The sequence below is a fragment of the Tauraco erythrolophus genome, chromosome 12 (genome assembly GCF_009769465.1).
Source record: "Tauraco erythrolophus isolate bTauEry1 chromosome 12, bTauEry1.pri, whole genome shotgun sequence".
In the NCBI taxonomy this organism is placed as follows: domain Eukaryota; kingdom Metazoa; phylum Chordata; class Aves; order Musophagiformes; family Musophagidae; genus Tauraco; species Tauraco erythrolophus.
The window spans coordinates 20,425,322-20,442,591 of NC_141476.1; the positions used below are offsets into that span (position 1 = coordinate 20,425,322).

Genomic DNA, 17,270 nt, shown 5'->3' on the forward strand with positions numbered 1-17,270 from the left:
AAATTATCAGTAATCCCTATGCAGAAATCAAAGATTTTCAGTGAAAGCATAGGAAGATACGCTACAGAATAAAGGAAATAAATATCACCCTAATGGAAATGCCTGAAACTGCTGAAGAGCTGAGCTGCCCACCTCTGTGGGTCAGTCTGCATGTTCCTGTTGTCAGTTACCCAGGACCAAGGGATCACCGTAGGAAACAATGTTTGTACTTTTGTATGACCTAGACTTAATTTAAACCATCTAAAAAGGAAATAAAATCAGTCTGTGACTAGGGCCAGACGAGGCTGTGTCTCTTCTATGAGAAATAGGAGAGGAGATATGCTATTAAAAAGAATAGGATATTCATGGTACTTAATTCTAAATCATATCTAATGAAAAATGAATAGTGAATTTTTGTCTTATATTTACCCAAACAGAATTACTTGTAGTAGGAAACCCCTTAGTCCAAACAAGGCAGAAGTGAATCTTCTGATTTAGAAAAGGAATCTAAAATCTGACAGACAAATTAAGATGATTAAGGTTAAACAGAGCAAAGTTCATTAGTCCTTCCCAAAAGTAACATTCTGCTGAAGGAGAAGTTGGAGATGTGGTTTCTAAGCTGCATTTATGACTGGTTTTAAGTAGCTTAAGGTACTGAACTTACAAAAGGTTACCTGGTTTCTTTCTTGGGTGCTATAAAAACGATTTCTTTAGCGAGGTTGTACTGCGGATGAAGGTTCATGTGGGGCACCTGTCTAAGGGCGCTCCTGCTGGAAAAGCCCCTTCTCCTGGGAGCGTGCTTTGCCTTTCAGTTACATTAAGTCTAGATTTGAACTACTGGTAAAAACTCGGTTTATTTCAATTTTCTTCTCTTCACTTAGCAGACATTCAGTCTTATCTTTCTTCCTTTGACTTTTGATAGTTTTGTTACTGTTCATATGCGAGAGTAATTGCTCAGCTGGTTAATGAATTATGATGCTTTTGTTACAGGGAAATCTGTGTAACTCAAAAATAGAAATCAAATTGCTTGTTAATTCCCTCTAGTGATGGGTGACGAATATGGCAAAATTAAACTTTATTCATAGATGGAAGCAACACAGTTGCTAAGTTGCTAAACTCCCTGGTACCTGGGTAGGATGGAAAAGTGATGTCAAATGCCTCCCTAGTTCAGTTCTTCATGAAAAATTAAAAGATTTCTTTTCTCCTTCAGTCCTTTGGGAGAGGAGGCTCTATTGTTCAGACCGAGTTCTTTTTTTTCTCTCCTGTTGGTTGGGATATCTCTGAATTGTGTGATTCTAGTATGTGTGCTTTGCTGTCCACTATTTTAAACTATCTTTTTTTAGGTCTTATTTCATTAAGAAGGAGAGATATATTAGTTTTCCTTAGTGAATACTATCTAGAAAATCTGTTTAAATTTTAATTGCATATTACTTTGCAATAAATAATCAGATGTGTATAAAGCAATTCAGAATTAATAGATAGAATGTGGGTTTTTAATACTGTTTTTCTTGTGACAAAAATAACATACTTACGGTTCTATAGGCATGCCACTGTATTTCTCTGTAAAGAAAAATGATGAGTTAATATTAAGCTATTATTTTTACACAGTGTTCCCTAATACATTCCATTATCACATTTGAACACTAATATGCTTAGTTTATCTCAGTATTTTTTAAACAAATGTTCTTAATAAGTGCATTTAATTGAGAATGTTTAGCAATTGTGTTGAAAATTATGTCTTAAATCTCTTTTAATTTAATCTGTTTTCTTTAATCTTAATTTAATACCATTGTTTTGTGTTGCTTGATGTTACTCGTTGTTTTAGTCATCCTTGCCACTCCTAGAAAGTTGTCCTTCTTTCTGGAAATGCTTGATGGCTCGGGTGAAGCTATCAACCTTTCTGTTAAACAACAGAATTAGTGCCGCCGCCTTTTTCCTTTTGTTTAGTTGGGGTTTACCAAGGATATTGTTCAGTAGAAAAATTAAAAGGTGTGAAGTTTCTATTGATTTGTTTTCTTTCTCTTTTCCTCAGACATCTTTATTTCTACTTTTTCTCTATTCTGCCATAGTTCCTTCAGCAGACAGTACTTTGAAAAGCAATTCTATTCCTTAACCTCCTTGTCATTTCATAGCAGTTTTTCTCGTTGTGATAAACATGATACACCCAATCTTCGCTGGACTGAATGATTCTTAATGTTGCCTTTGCAGGATGTGGTACTGCAACAGGAGGAGCTGAAGATGAAGGTGAGGCTGAAGCTGGCTGGATTGAAGGTGCTGCCATCCTACTCTCTGTTATCTGTGTTGTACTTGTCACTGCCTTCAATGACTGGAGCAAGGAGAAGCAGTTTCGTGGGCTTCAAAGTCGTATTGAGCAGGAACAGAAGTTTACTGTTGTCCGAGGTGGACAGGTTATCCAAATCCCAGTGGCAGAGATAGTAGTTGGTGACATTGCACAGGTGAAATATGGTAAGTTTTGTCGACTACATGACTGCTTTTCTGAACTTCGTTTATTCTCCTTTCCCTTTCTAGCAGAATAGACTCAATTCACTGGAAGGGATTTAAAAGACAGAGAATTATGTGGAGTCATTATTGTCCATGGTAAGATGTCAGTTTGGCTGTTAGGGCAGAAGGAAAACTGCTCGCTATAAAATTGCACTAGGTAATTAATTTTACTTTTGTAATCTTCACTTCCTTTCACACTGTTCATACAAAGGTAATTCTCTTTCATGGAGGATTACAGTGTTTGGAATTTTTGGTTTCTGCCCAGTTAGGATTAAGAGGAAGTATTTTTAAGTGCTCTGTGAGAGGGAATTGTGCCTCTGTGCTCACACCACCTGGCAGGCTGCTCCAGAGCTATGGATCCTGTAAGTCCCCCTACATCGGGCGCTTCTAGTAGGTGGATGCCTTATAATTCTATTCCATAGGGAAAGCCCTGTGCTCCAGTGAACAGGAAGACGTTGGCAGGAACTCTGTGTATCTGTATTTGACTGAGCTGGAAAATTCCAGCAAAAGGCCTGTTCTGTCAACTGTCAAGTCTCTCCTGGACTTAGCTAAGGGCTTCCTGAGAGGGGAAGGGGAAAGGGCAGCTCCACTGTTCATTAGCCACTGCTAATTCCTACGAAGTCTGAGCGAGAAACCTTCATTTCAAGTTAAAAAGAGTACTCCTCCTGCCAAACCTCAGTGATTATTATGTTCATCATATGTTAAATGTGATGCGCTCGGATTCTGGGATAGCATTAGGCAAAAAATATTTGCAATATAAAGGCCCTTCCCTGTAGGATTGCAATAATACCACTGATACGGTAGTAGTTCATTCACTTTCGCTTTCATTTTGCATTTAAATGTAATTATTGTTAATTGCGATTTTATAATAAAAATCATTATGTAATTATAAAAACAATCTTACTAAACCACTGTGGTTTTCCATTACCATGTTCTTACTGAAAGGTGATCTTCTACCTGCCGATGGGATATTTATTCAAGGAAATGATCTTAAAATTGATGAAAGTTCTTTAACTGGAGAGTCAGACCAAGTCCGCAAATCTGTTGACAAAGACCCGATGCTACTGTCAGGTAAATCTGCCTGAGTTCTTGTTGAGTTGTCTTTTCTGCACTGCTATGTTTATGTTTTGCTTTTATATTTTTTTTCATAATATCAGCTTTTGGTAACCTAGATAAAACTGATCTTTTGAACACAGACCCTGGCCTTCTCTGTTTGTCATACAAAGGACATGCTATGTTTTTTATTGTGTGCAATTATTTCTGATCATCATACTTATTTTATAAAGTGAGAAAGTAATGAAACCTTTTCAGAGGAAAAGGAAAGTATCACTTAGAGAAATTGTAATTATGAAGTTTCCATTGATTTGCATACTTTCGTGTATTCCTAAATTGAATTAGATCTTTCTGAATATCTGTGGATTTCAGTGGTGACTGTGAAAAACCATGCCTGAAAGGCATAGTGGGAAGACAAAGGGAAAGCAGTCAAGTTAGGAGAAAAGATGTTTTTGTCTTTCCAAAACTCAAATTTCTTTGCTATAAAGAGAGAATTTTGCCTTCATGTTTTTATTGCAGAGTTAAATAAAGTTTATACTCTTTATTTTTCTCTATTACTATGTAATCACTGTTGTGATTACACAGAAGGTGAAGAATTAATGTGATATTTGAACAAGCACTGCATAAACCTTTGTTCCATACTTATACTAACAAATTTTTACTTATGTTGTGTTAGAAAATCCTTGAACTCTATTTGCTCAGGAGCAGAGTTGATAATTTGAGATTCTATCATGCAAAAAACTACCTACTTCCATAATTACAGTGCAAGGTTTAATCCCAATGCTACAGGAGCTGATGTGCCCACTGGAAATTATTAGTAGTCAAAAAACTTGGAAAAGACCATGTTTTTCAGGGTAAACCAGGTTTTTTAACCTGGTTTAAAAACTGAACCTACACCTATATCTTTATGAAACTTGTTTAAAGAAAAAAAACCAGACCAGCCCGCTGCAAAAACATCAGATAGACCTTAAATTTTCCTCTTATCTTGGCACCTGAAGACATCGCTGAGTTATCTCCAGGTAGACTTTCAGAATTTGGACAAATATTACCAGGATGTTGCTTGCCACTATTGTTCCTTAATCATCTGTTAAGGGATTCACTTAGATGTGTTTCATTTCGCATCTGGAAGTGAAAACAGTTCAGGTTTGACAGAGGAATAACTGAAAAAAAGGTAAAATTTGAATTGCAGCCACCGTTTGTTTTGTAAGCCTAAATTTGGTGAAAGATAAACACCCTGAATCAGGAAGTAGTGTTTTCACCATTGGTACTTGAAACAACATTTTTAATATTCAATGAGCTTCAATGACATAGTTAAACTAAATGAGTTTCTGTGCTTAATGTCCTGTTTAATCATCCAGATAGTCATTTACTGTACTCGAGAAGCAATTCTGAGAGTACAAGTGCTGACTAAACCAGATGGTTCATTTCCATCTGTATACAGCACATTTGGTACTACCAAGGAAGGCAGAAATGGAAATACAGACTCTGATACACCTGAAACCAAAAGGAGCAGCTTCTCTAGTTCCATTGTGCTTCTGTCTAAAACATTTTCCTCTTTGTAGTTCATTAAGGGAGATTTGCATGCATGGTGTGGCATAAGGCATTGCATGAAAAGCGATCAGCTTAAATAAGACTACGGTGATATTAAATTTCTTTGCCATGAGCATGGGCATGGATCAACCACCGGATGAAGACAGGTTGGGTAACCAAAGTGACTGCTACTCAACTGTCTTGATTGAAGCTGATGTGCCCTTTAAGTTTTGTATAGTTCAAAGTCCACAGAAATCCATGATTTCTAAATACGGAAGTTTTGAATGTGAGTCTGGGCTCAGTATTGCCCACAGCGAAGTATTTTGGGGTACCACGTGTTCTAATAGTTAACATTGTAAAGAATGCCTTATGAAGCTTGCCACTTAAAACTTTTTTCCCAGGTATTTAGATTAATTTGATTAAGGTATGAAAGAGATATGTAGAGGAGCTCACCTAACGTAGTTCTGGCTGAACTGAGACTGACAGAACTCTAACAGTTCTGAAAACATCATTATTAAAACTATCTCTTTAAAAGGAAAATTTTATGCCAGTTATGAAGTTATCTTTAAAAACAGTAACAGACAGTTACTTTATCCTAACCTAGCTTTTACAAATGCATATTTCTATCAATGCGCAACAAGGATTTGAAACAAAGAAAACAACTTACTCAAGAACAAATAAACAAAAGAAATCTCTTGGTCATGATGCTTTGTTAGGTTTTGGAAATAGAAAGGAAGCCTGAGTCAGGAATCGGGTCAGTTATTGCCTGGAGAAAAATAGTTCTGATTCTGTCTTAATTCTCTGCCAGAAAATATTCCAAGTTAAGGCTTCTAGCACAGCAGAAATTTTCAGAACTGAGCAGCTAACTTTAAAAGTTCCAAATTATTTGGATATGTCAAAATTATTTGTAGATGATTTTTTTCTGGAAAATGATTGTATTTTTTTTCCATAGACGATATTCTGATGGTTGGATCACTTATTAACTTCACTTACCTCTTCATAATTGCAGTGACTAAAGCAGTTGTTTAGATATGCAGATAGAGAATTTTTGTTCACCACAAGTTTGCTGGAAGTAGCAAACCAGTATAAAACTCTCGAACTGGCATGCTCTGGTTTTCTTTTCTCGTTTTTTTCAGCCCTATTTCCAATCTGTTTCAACAGTACTATTATTAGATTTAGAGGTTTCTGAGCAGTCTCATGTTTAGTTGCATTTTTATCTGAAAAGTATGTGCTGTAATAGGTTCCTTCTCTGTCTTTCCTGTTTATATCATTTCTCACTCGACTAGACTTCTTCCTTCTCTATCTTGGAATATTCACCATTTATCAACGTCAAATTAAATACCCAGCATGTGAACAAATGTACTTTACTAATATTGAAAAAATAGTCTTGAGAGGGAAAGAGGTCAGCAGAATTATTGAACATGAAGGTGGAATCCATGCTTAGTGTACAGATAAGTGAAAAACATGCATTCGTTCCAGGATGCCATTTATATAACAGTAGCTGGTTGAAGTCATACAGCCCATTTCTTTATTCAATCTAATATAATTATAATATGGTTTAACTGGTGAAATTGCCAGAGTTAGCTGGAAGGAGGTTCAGCTCTTTGGTTTAGCTTAGATGCTGAAGATTTTTTCCAATAGTACCAGTGGAACATAATCTGATGATAAATTAGTACCTGCTCTAAAACATGCCTTTGTACGCACCGTAACAGTTTCGAATTACATTTTACAAGACTAAAGTTAAGAAAAGGTTCAGAAAGGCATTTTCAGTTGGGACATTTTTACCCTTTCCAGGTGTGCAGAGGCAGGCTTGAAATCTTGTGAGTGCGTGTTTTCTTGATAAAGCTGACTTGGAAGCATAGGCATACATGCTGTTTTTTGGCATGTGCCCACCTTTGTAGTCCAACTCAGAAGAAAATTCCTTCAAAACAAAACATAGGAATACTAAAAGCAAGTTCTTAGATAAAATATGTTTTAAAGGGTGTTACATCTTAAAGGAGATTCCTCTAAATTTCCGAGTGAAGTTTCAGGCGTTTTCTGTTTTCTCTGAACCAGTACAACCCAGCCTATTCGGATTTTTAAAGATCTCTTCTGTTCCTTTAGGCTTGAACGTAGCTTGTGTTTTGTTGTTTGGGTGATCCTAATTTGTATGTTGGTGATGTTTTGCTCTGTCACATCAAAGAAAGCAAATGACTCTTTAAGGGAACAAGTTTTCTCCCAGAATGCCATAGGAACGGTTCTCAATGCACTGGGAAGATCTATTGCTTTTTTAATAACAAAAGATATCTGACCATTATTACTTTTTTGTTTTGATTTGACTTATTTCTGCTGAAATTTTCTTAGTGTTCTGATGAGATATTTATACTATCAAATTAGGCTTAGTGTTGACAGATGTTCTCACTGTTCTGTGTTTCTGTTTTCCTTTTAAGAACATGAGAGATTTTGATTATTTAGAGGAAGATAATTTTGATTATAAATAGATAGTTGCATTGCTTAATATGCACTAGGGCAGCAACTGGATGAGCGGTAATAAGAAAATGGGATTTTTTCAAAACTGGGTTACAAGCGTGAGTGTATATATTTGTATAAAATATTGATCTGTTGAAGGACACAGATCCATATATCTTTCCTTTTTTCAGTCTTTGAGGTAACTCAATGAAAGGAATAGATGTAGATGAGGATGAACCCGATAAAATGTTATTTTGAAAGGGAAGGGAGGAAGAATCTTTTCACAGCCATTCAGATTTAGTAGTTCTGAACGTCCAGTAAGATTCTCCATGAGTAATTATGTTCCCCATTTGCTCGATGCAAGAGGCTCACAATTCGGTCGGTTAGAAGTCATTTTGCAGGAGCTGGCAGAAAGCTTGTTTGAAGATCTCTTTTCTTATTTACTGGGGCTCCGGGCGTGCCCTGCCGCGGTACATTTTAGAACTACAGGTGTCAGGGAACAACTCCACTCAATATTTTAAAACTAAAGTGGTAGTTAGTGGGTAAGTGATGGGAGCAAGATAGTTGAGGATAAGGATACTGGAATTTTTACCTCATTAGCCACAGAAGTGTTTAGGACTAGTCAATTAATGACTCTATCTAATTCATGCTGTTACAGAATGAATGAAACAGTGATGTTATCTTAAGGAAGGTAAATGGAGAACGCCTACATTTATGGCAAACTTGGTAATTGTAAAGCAGTACAGTGTAACTATTGAGGTGACGTGAGGATCTAAGGAACAGTAGGTTAAAACCCAGCAAAGAATAATAGTTTGTCACAAATACTGCAGTGACAAGGAAAAGATCGAGGTGGGGACTATAAGCACTAGAATTGGTTTATTACCACAATGGTCACACTGTTTAGCTGACTTAAAGACTCTTAAACCAACAAATAGCTTCAAAAGAAGAGTAAAAATGCTTCCTCTCTCCATGTGTCCCCCAAAGGAAAATGTAATTACTGGACTATGTTCTGATTCCATCTGGTCTTATTCTTCTGATGTCCCACAACTGCAAGTCTGGGATAATGACTGGTCTTAAAATGTAATTTATTTAAAACTGTACCACCCTGGATTAAAAACAATTGTTAAATAATGGAATACTTTATGAGCAGGTTCTAGTTAACCATATGTCCATGTTCACTTGGAGGTATTAACACATATTTGTCTTTTTTTATACAATTATTTTTTTCTCAAGGCTAACAGTTTGTGTGTTACGCTCTGTTTTCAGAGTTTCCAAACTATTTCCTCTTCAAATACAGGAAAGAGTATTTAAAATAACCCAAGCCCAGTAAACTTTTGATCCTGGCTTGCTCTGTCAACTTTGTGTGAAGAAACGATTGCTTTTCCTCTGTGTTCTCACAGCAGCTTTCACTTAATAGCCATAACATAATTTTCCACCCCCAAAGGATAAAAGACAGTGTCTATTTCAATGAATAGCTTTATCTGTCTATCAGTAGTTTCTGCTCATTATGTATTTGTGTTTCATCTGTTTCATAGGAGCGCTACTGATCTGCTTTCCATCTTTTAAAATTCAGTACCTGCAAAGGCTGCCTCTCTTCAAACATTTTAAATGTTACTTCAGTAATGAAGTTTTCAGATTAAGACTTTGTCACCATATGAGATGGCGAATTAGTCACGATTTGATACCATCTTTGGCACATTTGTTCCTGTGCTTCAGTAACGGTTTTCTTTAATAACCTTTTATTAACTAACCTTAAATACAAATCATAACAATAGGTTGTTCTTCCATTTCAAACTTTTTTTAGGAATTGCCAGTGTGCAATTGTGTAGACTGATCTTTTGATCTCTGTTATAAATTTTTTCCAAAATGTAAATCAGAATACTTTTGATTGTTTCTAGGAATTTCTATTTGTGTTTCCACAACTCAGCAACAGGTTTCTAAGAGGCTGTGATCTTAGATGCACAAAACATTGGTTAAGTGGAGGAGTAAGAGCTGTAAATAAACAATTTCTATACAATAAAGTATGAAATAAGGGGATTTTACTTAATGTAATAATTACCTAGCTAAAGAAATGATCCTTCTCAGAAAAACTTAATGTACACTTTGTTTTACAGTAATAGAAATCTCTGTACATACTGAATTTGTTTTCAATTGTATGTCAGATTCTTCTTGCTGTTTGGTAATCTCCTGATTTAATTAAACATCCCCTTGAAGATTTTTCTCTGTATTTATTTGTTCAAGTTTGAAGATGCGAAATTGTCATCAAGAAATATTTTTTCTATGCCCATAAATCAACCATAACTGAGAAAGATATGAGAAATCCCACACATATTTTCACTTTGTTTATGTAATAGTATTCCCTGTACAGTCAGCGTGGGCTTGACTGGAGTCACAGAGGAATGTTTGCAGAACTCTGAAAAAATATTTTCAAAGTTAAAAGAAATGACCATGTGAAGCTAAACTATTATCTTCCAGGATTATATAAACTTGTTAAGTGACAATGTTTCTTTTAAAAAGGGAATCTGATCTGTGTGGTTAATGGAGTGCAGTCTGAGATTGGCAGTTAAGCATTTATTCTTGGTTGACAATAATCGACAGCAATAGGGATTATTTTTGGTATGTAGTTACGTTGGCCTCAATATAGATTTTTAAAGCGTAACAAATCTCTCTCAGTGCTATAGTAAAAGTCTTGCATTAAATGTTTAATGGTTGTGCTTTTTATTTTTTGAGCTGTATCTAACTTACTGCATATTTTCAGGTACTCACGTCATGGAAGGCTCTGGACGAATGCTCGTGACTGCTGTGGGTGTGAATTCTCAGACAGGCATCATCTTTACTCTGCTAGGTGCTGGAGGAGAAGAAGAAGAAAAGAAGGATAAGAAAGGTAAATTTCACAACACATAAGGATACTCCAAAGAAAGCTCTTGGGCTTTCTGAAGCCAGAGCTCTCCTCCGTTCTCGACAAATAAATATGATTTAAAAAACTTCCTTTTTTGTATACATTTTTGTCATTACATGTCACACAGAAAAACAGCAAAAGCTGTTAACCAATAAATGCATTGGATAACAAGATGTTTTTCCAGTGTGAAACTGCAGACTCTCAGTACATAATGAAATGCAAGGGCATACACGGGCATACTCCCATTGCCATGTCTTCTTTACATAAATCCATTTGCTAAGGTTTTGCTCTTGTGCATTTACATCTACGTAATATTTTTTCAGAAAAAAAGCTTGGCCATGGAAATAACATCTTTGTGATTCAAAAATAAAATAAAGATAAGAAGTGGCTTTTTGCTAGCCTAGTTGTTTAATGTCAGTGACTGACTTAACAGGCATTTTAATTTCTTAAGGCGTACAAGTCAAACTAAGAACAGTAAAAGACAAGAAAGTAGCAGTAAATGTTAACAGAGAGTTTAACTTTGGTGTCCAGTATCAGTTAATGAAATCAAGAAGTCTTTTTAGACCTTTCACCTTATCATAGTATGATGTTTTAAGCAGTTGCAAATTTATGGGTTGCACACTAAGCAGAAACATGGTTTAATGTGTGTCCTTTCCAGTCTTTGTTCATACAGTCTTGTAAATTGTTCAAGTCTTTCAGAATTTCATTCCAAGTTCGTTTTGAGAATATTTATCTTTCAGACATAATTAAGGGCCAATTAATATGGGTTATTTTAGACATTTCTGCTCTTTTTAGTGGTTTTCACTATTAATAAGAGAGTAATTACAGCTTAACTGAAGATTTTCTTTAGTATCTGTCAGGCAGTGTGATTCCAACTTTTTTTTGTTCCCATTCTTATAATCTGAAGCTGCAGATAGGAAGGCCTAATTTAAATGGTTTTCATGACCTGAAATTTCCATTTCTGAGTATGTTCAACAAGTGGTTTCACTTGGCTCCATGTTTCTCTGAGGAAATCCCTTTTTACTTGATGAAAGACTTTATGGAATGTTTACCGTTTCATTTCTACTCGGAAATGTGCAGTACCTGCTGGGCAGGGTAAGTTCTAGGAACATTAAAAGGAGAAAGACTGAAACTTCCCAAAGTGAAACTCCTTCATGTCACACTACGTTTGAGCAGTATCTTAGAGTCTAATCTTGCTGTCATTAAGGGAAAAACTCCCTAGACACAGGCCTTTTGAGATCTGGCAGCGTCTGTTTTGGCAGTGTCTAAGGATATCGTAGGTGAGAAGGAGCAACTGCGGTACCTATTTGAACATGACAGTTGTCTGCCCAGAGGTCCTTTGTTCAAGTAGGTTGGCCTTCTCTGCATGTCATTTTGCTCAGGACACTGGTGATTCTCTCAGGTTTCGTTGTGGATAGCTTTGAAAGACAGGGAAAGAGAAACCTGAGATAGCAGAGTAATGCGCTGCACCGTGGTTGTAACTTACTACCCAGAGACGGAGAGTCTAACAGAGATGTGTGAGAACTTCTTACGCAGACACTGAACCCTGATTGGGTATAGCTACAATAACGAGAAGATTCCTTCACGTTTTCTAGTGCTTTCACCAGCTTTGTGCAGGTGCAGAGCAGTGCCTGGGCAGATTGAGGCCCAAACCCAAATAACGTTCTCTCATCTATAAACCTGCAATGCCCTGAAATCCTGCCAGTCATAAATGTTTGTTTCAGTCTTATGTGGGTGTATGCTTTTATCGTTCATTAACATTTTGTAAAAATCATCATACAGGTGTGAAACAGGAGGATGGACATCAGCTTCCAGGTAGAGTAAAAATTGTACCACATCAAATGAAAGGATGAGGCTTTGGTGCAAATCAAGGTTGAACTAATGATTAAAATAACTGTCCTTGAATCAGTCCAGTTAAATTAAAGAATAATTTCAAATCAACAGGGTTGGTTCATTGCACATGTGAGTGCAAACACATTGTTGGTGTTGCAAATCTTGATGTTAAGCTTGAGTAATCGGTTATCCTTTAGAATAAATTGCAGTATATTAAATGTTGAAATGCATGATTTGCTGTTGGCAGTTCATGCTGTGCTGGTTAGTATGAGTATCCAAATGGAATAAAAAATAAGCATGAGTAACCAAAACAGTTTAAATTATTACCATCACAGTAATCAAATTTGCAATTGAAATTTTCATTAATGTAGTTACGCAGCATGTACCTTTAAGTCCTGTATGCTGCTTATTTTCTTCTCCCAATTAACCATTTGTAAATAAAACAAGACCAATTTTCTTGAGTAGTAAACCAGTACAGTGTGAACCGGTCACTATGGCTCGTCCTGAGGGAGTTCAAGAGTCTCGATCAGGATTCGTTGTGTGACTTCTGCATTCTATTGTGAACACTTAACCAAGAGAAACAAAACAAAACTTATTTTGTCTATTATTTGTAGAAACTAATTTTCTAAACGCTAGTATAAAAGAACCATAGTAAAATAATAAAACCTTCTTTTAGTTTTTCACTTTCCTACTAGGAAAGTTTGCTTGACCAGTTTCCCTAATATGCAGATAATTGCTGAAAACAAAAAGAAGATTTTCTTTTCTGATTGCCACAAAATGGGCAATTATGTAGAGTCTATTATTTGGATTTAAAATAACTCATTGTTCAGCTTAAGACTATATTGGCCAAGATTCTGTATTTCTTCTACATTTCCACATACAGTACTGAAAAGATTAATGTTTCTACTCAGATCAACGTGCCTATTAACTAGGCCATGGCAGGACATAGATTGAGCCCATGTTAGACTGGGATGGATCAGCAAGAATACCTTATCATACACGACATTACATAAAATACAATATACGTAATGTTGTATATGGTATGTAGTATGTGGCACTCTTCAAAACCACCCATGCATTGCATAAATTAACTCACTGAAGGGAAATATTTCAACCATTTTAATATTTGCATAAGACTTTAATTAAAGTAAAAAAAAATACACATGAAAGGACCAAAACAACGTACGTAGTACTGTGTACTGTCAGTTCTCACCAACTCTGTTAACTTTTAAAAATGTCCTTCATATTTTATTTTTTTTTAATTATTCTTCCATATATGAGTTTTTGCCTTACGTTGTAACACCTTTGTAATAACATTTTGCTTTTGGAAGTTATGTTAATCCTTTTAAAACTGATTTTGGAGAAAACAAAGCCATAGTATTCCATAAATGTTTTTTGTTTTGTCATGTGCATTTGTTCATGTCGTTGTTGTTGTTATTATTATTATTTATTGTTTTTTTTATCCATTATTGCTCAGTAGATTCTTCCCATCCCTCCTCCCACCCTCCTTCAGCTACAGATGGTGCAGCAGGTGCAAATGCCACTGATAATGCAAATGCCAGCTTAGTCAATGGTACGTCAAGAACACCTAGCTTGTTTTATTTGATAGATTTCTCTCCTGACTATATAAGATTCCCTCTTCCTTTTATGAACTGCACAGATGTTGTATGTGCACGTGATTACTCTGAGAGATCCTACTCCATAATCTCTGTAGTAGCTTATAAGAGATGTCACAAAGATGCAATGACTTATTTACTTTATTCACACAGAATTAAGCGTGAGAGAGAAAGAAGTAGGATTTGCAATCTATTTGCCATTAATTAAAACTGCAATTAAAAGGAATAGTTAAGTAAGGCTAGTTTTGAAACTTTTGAGTTACCTTTACGTGATGTTTCATTGTAAAACTCTTCTTTACACCTTTGTCAGCATAGGTCTGAAGAACACCACTATGACAAATGGATTATGTCTTCTTTTCTTCTGATGTGGCGCTCTCATGAGTATTCATATAATTTTCATGTAGTTCAGAGAAATAGTGCTGGGGTCAGGAATCTGTCTTGATTTCAACTAACAGCGCTTTAGGAATAACTTTTACTGCATTAAACGTTTTTTGTTGGAAGAGACTGACTGAAAAGTTATATTTGTGGATATTTGTGTGTGCCCTTAGATAGTGACCATCTGATGAGCCTGCTTGTATTTACTAAAAAGAAACAAAAAAACAAACTACTGCAGTCAGTTTTGACTGTCTCTTAGTACAGCTGCTTGACCCCACTACTTAGCGTGCAGATATTTCAGTATCTCTTCTGATAGTCTAATTCCAGTATTAAATGAAACGGGTCAATATTAGCCTAGGCTTCAGCTGCATTTTTCTGGTAATCAGATACATTGGTCTCTATTTGCCATAGAATCATTTCCCTCTTGTACAGCACCAATAATGCTGACAAAAGTAATTCTACTTTTCCTCATGGTGATTTTTTCCGTGCAGGTCAGTAGTTGTTGCATTATGCCTGTGGAACTAGAGTTTCTGACATACAATACCGAGTAGTAAAGCGGTACTAAGATTTCCCAGTGTAATAGCTTACTTAAAGCAATGACATAGGGAATCTTTGAGCCTACTTTTAAACAATTTTATTATAATTTAAACGAAACATATAACCGGGTTTGAAACTTTATTCCTACACATTCTAAGTTTGCTGGAATACTAGGATTTATGATCCCTACATCTCACTGCATGACAGGAACATATATCATCCTGATTCCAACAGCTCAATTTCAGGTTCCTTAGAGACCAAGAAACAGGAAATTAATGATGAATATTTCATACTCCATTCTTTGTGCTCTATATTTTTACTCTTCTGTGTATAAAACATATACATACAACAGTCTTACCAGATATCCTCCTTCAATCCCACTGGAGACTGTGGTGTTACATTTATGCTCAATCCTGCAAGTTGCTGAGTGCCAAGTTAAGCATCTGCTTAAATGCTTTGCTGGGTGAGAACCAGTGCTCAGCAAGATGCAGAAATGAGTCCGAAGTTGTTCTAACCTGGTCTCTCTGTTAGCAAGTTTTAGTTGCCTGGTAAATATACCTGTTGTGTTTGGTCTTCATGGCTGAACTTAATACAGAAATTGAGTTCCAAAGGATACTGAATCAGTGTCTTAAGTATGTGATTTTCCAGCATCTGCTCTCCCATCAGAAGTGATAGCTGCTCTCCCTGTTTATCTTGGAGTTGGGAGATACGTACTCAATTCAGTGCACAAAGCGTAGAAGTCATTTTTTTGTGCAGCTGAATATGTTTTTGCTTTAACTCTTCTAAGGTTGAGGCAGTTGAATTAATTCTGCAGATCTTTGATCATCATGGACAGGAGATAATTTCCACAATTCAACTTATCTGACATTTTGTTCAGAGGAGAATCGAGACTTGGCAAGTAGAGTTAGATCTGAGTGCTTTGAAATTGTCTGGGAAGTTGCCCAAGTCTGATTTCTGTTTATATGTTCATTTTTCTAGACAGCAGTGACGATGAGGTAGAGAGTACTTAAAATGTAGATATGTTTTGGAAGGGCTTTTGAGCAGAGACAGGAAGGGAAAAAAGTTCTAAAGCAAGGAAACCAAGTTCATGTAGGTATTTTTTTGATCTGGATGAAACGAATTTTTTCAATAAGGTCTTGAGAATTCTCCCTGAGGTGTGATTGGAAACAAGCATTTTTACCTGAAGTCTAATACCTCTTGTGTGGAAAATACCTTCAAATAAGAAGAAAATATTATATACTTGAATAAGTACTTAGCTCAGGAAATGCTCTTCCTTGTTATTTGAAAATCAACACATTACCATTTCAGATGAAATGTTGTTACTTAGTTGTCAATATGTATTTGACACAAAAGAAGTATTTTGTTTTCAGTCAGTGAGCTTATAGTGATAAATTCATGTAGGTTTGTGACACAGCCTGTTTGTTATCTGCTGTATCGAGGGAACTATTATAAATTCTATTTTGTTCTAGTAGTTGAGATTAAAATACATGATTGTTTGATGGCCTCTTTGTTAAAGCTATGGACAATATATTCCGTTTTTAAAAGGTTACAAGTTAAAGTTATGAGCAGATGATAGAATTTTACACAAAGGTAATAATTAATTATAATTTGTCTAATTTTAAAGTATTATATTTAGAAAAGGTAAATATTTTTAAAGGAATTATGGGAAGCAGCAGTTGCTGTTTACTGCTTGTTTAGCCCGGATTTGCTTTCCTTAAAGAAAGGATTGCTTGTCATTGTCCAGGAGACCACTACCCGATTCCTAAATCTGGATTTCCATGTTGGGTTGTTGGGGTTTTTTTGGAATTTGTTATTCAGAAAATTTGTCATTTAAAATTATATTCTGATATACAAATGCCACAGCAGACTGAGAGAAATGTCTCAGCTGAAATACTTCACATCTACTGCTGATTCTGTCAGTTCTGGCATATGTACACTACCGTTCAATTCCTGCAGAGTAATTTGCAGTTTTAATATATTTTAAAATATTTTCTGAATTGTAAGTGCGAGTTATTTAGTGATTGCATAGAAGGATTATCTAAAACTTTCTATTTGATACAGTGGAATCAGATTTATTCTTTTGTAGTTAACCTGTGTTTTATAACGCATTGGCTCCGGTATCACTGCATGAAAGAATTCCTAACGATTCACTTCAGACATGTTTGACGTCACTTTTCCCCCTATATATAGATTTGCCATGTGCATCTGCCCTTACTAGCTGCAGGATTTAACTGGCTTGGCACGAAGAGGGCTATAACTCATTTTTATTGCAAGATGAAACATTTTGGAAAATCAGTAGGATATTTTCCATTTTTTTGCTCCATCACAGCACATGAGAACGTAACTTGATTAGCTGCTTTGGTTGATTCCAAGCAGTTCCTCCAGTGAACAAAGGATTTCTAATGCCAGCCATGGATCTTTTTTGTTCTTTCTCATTGACTCTTCATAAAGGACTGGGGGAGGTAAAGGGGCGTCTTTCTTGGAGAGTTTGTTTGAAG

The 17,270-nt window shown here is 35.8% G+C and overlaps 1 protein-coding gene across 18 annotated transcripts in view; it reads left to right on the plus strand.

Annotated features, from left to right (window-relative positions):
* ATP2B2 (ATPase plasma membrane Ca2+ transporting 2) overlaps positions 1 to 17,270 on the plus strand; it is a 175,363-nt gene that overhangs the window by 81,165 nt on the left and 76,928 nt on the right. For 9 of the 18 annotated variants that reach the window (XM_086619167.1, XM_009988233.2, XM_086619172.1 and 6 more), the window contains exons 3-5: positions 2,188 to 2,445; positions 3,427 to 3,552; positions 10,271 to 10,396. The exons of 1 other annotated variant lie outside the window; for it this stretch is intronic. In XM_086619167.1, the coding sequence (XP_086475293.1) occupies positions 2,188 to 2,445; positions 3,427 to 3,552; positions 10,271 to 10,396 (510 nt within the window). Of the gene's footprint in view, positions 1 to 2,187; positions 2,446 to 3,426; positions 3,553 to 10,270; positions 10,397 to 12,193; positions 12,227 to 13,721; positions 13,818 to 17,270 lie in introns of all 18 variants that reach the window. 8 more of the 18 variants (XM_086619173.1, XM_086619177.1, XM_086619178.1 and 5 more) reach the window with 6 other exon arrangements.